The sequence below is a fragment of the Dendroctonus ponderosae genome, unplaced genomic scaffold (genome assembly GCF_020466585.1).
Source record: "Dendroctonus ponderosae isolate FM_Combo_2020 unplaced genomic scaffold, Dpon_F_20191213v2 Dpon_F_20191213_1, whole genome shotgun sequence".
NCBI lineage: Eukaryota > Metazoa > Arthropoda > Insecta > Coleoptera > Curculionidae > Dendroctonus > Dendroctonus ponderosae.
This window is the reverse complement of record NW_026017110.1, coordinates 46,029,541-46,035,540: the sequence shown is the minus strand read 5'-3', so window position 1 is coordinate 46,035,540 and position 6,000 is coordinate 46,029,541. Positions and strand designations below refer to the sequence as shown.

General features: G+C 37.6%; 1 protein-coding gene and 1 long non-coding RNA gene across 3 annotated transcripts; both read right to left on the bottom strand.

The window, feature by feature from the left end:
- Window positions 1-1,334: 1,334 nt before the first annotated feature.
- LOC109533159 (60S ribosomal protein L19) lies at window positions 1,335-2,380 on the bottom strand. The gene is made up of 4 exons (XM_019898411.2): window positions 2,262-2,380; window positions 1,795-2,065; window positions 1,516-1,734; window positions 1,335-1,461 (listed from the first exon to the last, which is right to left on the bottom strand). Exons 1-4 carry the CDS (start codon window positions 2,264-2,266, stop codon window positions 1,369-1,371), a joined length of 588 nt encoding a protein of 195 aa, XP_019753970.1. The 5' UTR covers window positions 2,267-2,380; the 3' UTR covers window positions 1,335-1,368.
- A 1,739-nt stretch (window positions 2,381-4,119) lies between these two features.
- On the bottom strand, window positions 4,120-5,824 carry LOC109533156. Of its 2 annotated transcripts, none has more exons than XR_007282552.1 (4): window positions 5,572-5,824; window positions 5,377-5,517; window positions 4,337-5,337; window positions 4,120-4,270 (listed from the first exon to the last, which is right to left on the bottom strand). It is a non-coding gene; the product is annotated as an uncharacterized LOC109533156 (long non-coding RNA). The 2 variants fall into 2 exon arrangements; XR_007282551.1 differs by having other exon boundaries at window positions 4,337-5,324; window positions 5,572-5,823.
- Between the last annotated feature and the right edge of the window lie 176 nt (window positions 5,825-6,000).

The window sequence follows — 6,000 nt, the reverse complement described above, 5'->3', positions numbered from 1 at the left end:
TTTTTTATGGTTTTTTCTTCACTTTTCTCTCTATTTGATTCACTATTTACATTTCCTATTTCAGGAAATCCTGGCAGTCTCATCGGAACTGCAACTTTGCAAAGTGTCAGTTATTGTGCTCTGAGTGCCCCTGATTCGGTTATGTGCAATACGTGTTCCTCTATGCTTGGAACCCGAACATCGATTGTCGTCCATTATCTTCCTGGAACCACTCCCCTTGTCCTTTGTTGGCGTGAGTTCTTTCAGCTTCTGCTATCTTACTGTAGCATTTCCCCTGAACTAAACGCATATCCGCAAATTCGTGAAAGGAAATTCACAGTAAATCACAGTCTGACAAATTATTGTTATTATTGACAAGGGCTATCCACCTGTAACTATCTGTTAATGACAAAAAACATCATTGCCGCTGTGCCTTTTCATCAAAAAATTGTAAGAGAACTTTTTTGTAATCAAAAATTTTCGTAATTTGAAGCAAAGACCGTAATTTTTGTTTTTGAATTCTTAAGTATTCCAATATGCTACCCATTAAACATGGAACAATTTCAAAATAACGCTTAATAACAAAGTTGAAATTCGATCTTCAACTGTTAATATTGTAACGGAAATGGCTTGGGGTACTCTCGTTTGAAATGGAGGGATCAAAATTAATCGTATTTTAGTAAATGGATCCCTTTGCGCCCCATTTACTGTCAAATATGACACTGACAAGCGGGAAGTTTCGCACCTGTTCTGGAGATTTCGAGAACCATCGGGGTTACCTGAAGGAATCTATATAAGCGACGACGAGAGGCAAAAATTGCAAAAAACAACAAGACGGGGCTTGAAGTGACAGCAACGACCGGGTGCAGAAGAGATTTAACCCCGCTAGTCGGAAGAGCGAGTTTTCCGTCTGTTATTGTTTGTAAAGTTGACGGTAATTTTGAAGTTAGTTTGTTCCTGTTCCGTATTTAAAGTTATACCGAGGTGAATAAAAGTTGGAAGCTGAAGATTCTGAAGCTGAGATGTACCTTAAAAGGAATGACGCCAATTTTGAATTACCCTCGATTGTTATTACTTAATTTACATGCATCTTTTCTGAAAATACCCAAAGATTAACGGAGAAAAATCTAGATATCAATATGCGCTATCAAAACCGTTCTGTGAACTTTTGAGATTTTTTCCAGAACCCAGGGGGAAAATTAAGTATGAAGTGCCTCAGCCCATCAATGTCTCCACTTTTTAAGGATTTCAATTAGAGTTCAAGTTTTTTGACGTTTTATTTTATTAACTAAGTTCAAAAATTGAAAAAAGTACCAAACTAGAAGTCCACTTCTTCCTGAACTGGACTTGAGGTATGGTTGCTTTTCACCGGATGGATCTCCGTTTTATTTAGGCTGCTGCATCCTCCTTCTGGTAGTTCTGAAGAACTTCCTGCTTTTTGGTGGCGATCCTCTCTTCTCTCCTTTCGCGCGCTTGTCTCACCTGTAAGGAGATGTGTGAAGAGTTCCGGTAAAAAATGCGTAAACTCTATCTCACCTTTAGCCTCCTGGCATTGGCTTGGTCAGACAGCATCTTGGCGCGGGCCTTCTCAGCCTTCTTCTTATGGATGTATTCCATCAGGACTCTCTTGTTCTTGAACACATTTCCCTTAGCCTTCATGTAGAGCGAGTGGTACAGATGACGATCGATCTTCTTCGCTTCCCTGTACTTCTTCAGCAGGCGCCTCAGCACCCTCATTCGTTGGATCCACAATTCCTGCAATACACCAGAAAAATAATATTAAAACTGAACAAGATTGAGTGATGAGGATTTTACCTTTTGGGGCATACGAGCGTTGGCGGTACCTTTTCTTTTGCCAAAACCGCAGTGTCGCCCCTTTCTGCGAGCTTCGGTGTTTTTGCGGACGCGAGCCCTCGAGTGGACTGCCACAGGCTTCTTAATGATCAACCCATCCTTGATGAGTTTCCGAATGTTCTGTCTGGAGTTAGTATTGGCAATTTCGTTGATCTCGTTGGGATCTAACCATACTTTTTTCTTGCCGCAACGCAAAACTGAGGCTGCCAGCCTCTTCTGAAGCTTTAGAGAACTGCGGAAAACAGATTTCAAGCGTTAGAATTCTGAAAAGCGTGCTTTTTCAAGCGAAAATTGGGGGGGGGGTGGAAAATGGGGCGCAGCCCTGCGGGGAATCGGTTTAAGGGTAAGGTAATTGGGAGAAGGGCAACGAAAAAATGGGGGGGAATTGAAGAAACTAGGGAGAAATGAACGAAATTAATAGCACAAACCTCATTCTTCACACGTTCCTTACAACGTGCTACACTAGAAAAAATACTGACAGCCGCTCCGTGCGCTGTTGCCGTGTGGTAGTAATCACAAAATGTCCCCCCTGGGGGTATGGTCTGTGGTAGTAATTGTCATTTCTGTCAATTATTTACCCATGTTTCCTATAGATGTGAATAAAAAATTATTGTGTCGAATTTATTTTTAATATTTTGGAAGCAAATTGTAATGAAAAATCAAGTGATCCGTTTGAGGGCCTCCGAATTTTCGGGGTTTTTTTTTTTTTACTTTGAAGAACACTTCAAATTAAGCACTTTCGGCGAAACAAAAATCCTGGATAGTCCATAAAGTAAGAGAAAAAAACACTTACAAACTTTTGATATTCGCTTTTCCAAAACCCCTGATTGATGCACGAAAATGAGATTGTCCGGTCTACTGCTAAATCGTGGTTTAAGTATCAACAATTCATAACACCACATACAAAATTGTCGCTCAGATGCATAATAATTGTGTTTTTCGCAAAAGTTTGAGCATCTTTTCTAACGTTGCCCATTGATTGATGTTTTCTAGTGCGTCGCAAGCATAGCGTAAGTAAAATAATTTTTATTATTAATTTACTTATTTTACTTTTTCTATGGTTGCAAGTCAATCAGTGTGTCTATTCCAATAACTGTATACAAGTACCTGGAACGGACCCAATACACGATAAAAGTGAGGCAAAATCAAAATGTAGGCAACCCTCTGTCTTGAGGGGTGTGTCTCTTTCTATCTCATTCACTTATACGGAGATTTGGTGCAATATTGGTTTTCTTTTAAACAATTGCAGTATGTTAGTTAAGTTATTGCTGAAAACATAACAAAATTGAACTCTCTTAAACATTTCAGGTATAAAAAATCATAATTACAGTTTTGACGTGGAATAATGTAGGAGCAAAAAAGTAAAAGCAAAATTAATACACGTAAAATAGGTATAAAATACTTTATTTTTATCGTAAAAAAATACAGTTTAACAAAAAACTTCTAACTTACACTTTTTTATTTCAGTTTTAACAATTGATAAATGGTATGAGTTTTGTCATTTTTTTTGCCTTACTGTTGCAGCATTTCCATGCAACTTCATATTAAGAAGTGAAGAGTGGTGGTGCATTCGACATTTTATAAAAATATCTAGAATTTTTCGGATGAGCTGAATCTCGCGGCACTCCTCACCTCACCCCCTGAGAGCCCATAAATTCTTGAAATACAGGGTGGTTGGGTTTGAACATATTAATGTTTAGGGCAAAGTATTGAATAGCCATATTAACAATTCTCTTCTTTACATTTATTGGACTCTTTAAAATTTCGTCCTTTTCTAACATAAAGCGGAATTGTCTTTCTGCGAAATGTAGAATTTTATACACAGTATGAGATGCATAAAGAAGACCTCCACGAGATACAAAATTTAAATATTGTACAGTGGATGGCCGAGTATTTAAACTCTTACTTCTGGTTACAACTTTTATTCCACTCGGTACAACTTTAACTACGGAACAGGAACAAACTAACTTCTAAAATTAATGTCAACTTCACAAACGATAACAATAACACACGGAAAACACGGATTTCCGACTCGCGGGTTTAACTTCTTCTGCACTCAGGCGCGGCTGTCACTTCACTCTCCCGGTCTGGTTCTCGTCGTCGCTTATATCCTTTTCTCCAGGCATTCCAGATAGTTCTAGAAATCTCCAGAACAGGTGCGAAACTTCCCGCTTGTCAGTGTCATATTTGACAGTAAATGGGGCCCAAATGGGGCTCCCATTTACTGAAACACCATGAATTTCGATCCCCCATTCCAAACGTGAGTACCCCAGGCCATTTCCGCTACAATATTTTTTAAAGGCTTGGGGGGTGCGCTCTCTTTAATAAAATTTCTATGCAGTCATGACAAGTGCTTTGATCAATAAGGCGACGCCAACTATCCCAGCGAAGTGCCGGCATCCATAATTTTAGTTTTTGAGGACGTTTAAATGGAAAACTACAACAATAAAAGCAACATGAAATAAAATGTGAATATAATTTACTTTACGACATTAAAACTTACATTGTATATACTTTCCTGGCTATGTTTCAATTCCAAATCAAATTCATTCCTGGGTTTCAGTCATTTATTGTCTCTATTTGATTTGGAATTTAATACTTACGTATGAAACGGAATTTTCCTTGAATCCTGCTCATTATGGCATAAGCAACACAAGAGATCACCATTATGGAAACACAATTTTGTCTTTTTCACACACTTATTATTAAAACAGCAGGAAACAATAATAGCACCTCGACACGCTAACATATACTGTCGTTGAAATCTATTTTGATTGAATTTACAACACACGCAAACCATATAAAATATTACAAACTATTAACTTATGCAGTTTTACCAGGTAAAACGAAACGGGTCTGGCAGAGACAAGCCACCGTCTCATTAGGCTATCTCTCTCTGTTGTCCCTGACACAAACTCCCCGTTATTCAACAACGGCAGGGGCCGTTCCAGGTACTTTAGTATATAGTTAGTATCTTTGAATATAAAGCTAACTAGTTACTAGTTACTATACAGTTATATTCACAGGTTAGTAGAGTTATTGTTTGATCCCCCTTGGTCATTACGGCTTGATATTTATAAGTCCCCCAACATCACTACGTATTTGGCGAATCACTTAATTTAAAACCGTAATTTTTACATTTTACCTTGATTACAGCTCAAGGCTTATAAAAATTTGCAAGTTTACAAGGATGCTGAGTCTGGCACCGTTCAAAGGATATCAGCTACACACGTTAGGGATAAAGCATTTATTTTTAACAGAATTCTCATTTACACCCACCACTTGAACTTTTGCTTGCAAGATGTACATTATTGAATTGCAAAAATCTAAATTCTGCAAAACACGACTTGAATATTCTTCAATAAAGTACATCAGCTTGAATTGACTCACTAACACAGCTTCCATAAATCTGCTTTGCTCAAATTTCTTCAATAAATTGTGAAACACTTTCAAATTCTTGTGCACGATGCAAACACAACTTCAGCTCGGACCTAAAAACAGCAGCTTAAAAACATTATGCCTTTTAATGTTATAACAACCAACCCCTGGCTTCATCCTAGTTCTTTTTAAAAACCTTTTAAATAAGGCAGGCATATTGACCTGGTTAGAGACTACAAATGTTTCCTAAATTTTCGTTGAGCAACACATCTGGATTAGTTTTGTCTTCCAAGGCAGCTGGTTTTCCTTCAATCAAACATAAACAGTAGCAAAGATCACGTTTTTTGTATAAATACTTACCAGTTATGAAATGTCCGCAATACGAGCAAATACGATCATTTCTTATATAGATTTCACGTAGAGGCGCCCGTTTTAAAGCCTTAACACAAGCATTTCGACGTTCACTAGAGAAAACATTCAAATCATCTCTCTCTTCTGTCCCGCTAAAATCGAAAAAAAGAAACCGTATCTCGTTCAGCACGTATTGAGCATTCAACGACACTGCCAAAATGTGGCATTTTGAACCAATTGTATAAGTAATAAAATATTTAATACGCAGTTAAACGTAATGTTTACATATGTAAACAAGTAGTACGTAAGTATGTAAACAATAAGTATGATTACCATTTAAAAAAACATAGGTTTATTTTTTATCTCGTAAATCAAGTTGACTATGACAACACGTGCTAGTTTGTCAAGTCGGGTACCTAAATTCTGAAAACGGCAATG

Coding starts and splice junctions, on each gene's coding strand:
- LOC109533159 (XM_019898411.2), bottom strand. Junction 1,735..1,794: donor ACGCTCGTATGCCCCAAAAG/GTAAAATCCTCA, acceptor GGTGTATTGCAG/GAATTGTGGATCCAACGAAT. Junction 1,462..1,515: donor CCAATGCCAGGAGGCTAAAG/GTGAGATAGAGT, acceptor ATCTCCTTACAG/GTGAGACAAGCGCGCGAAAG.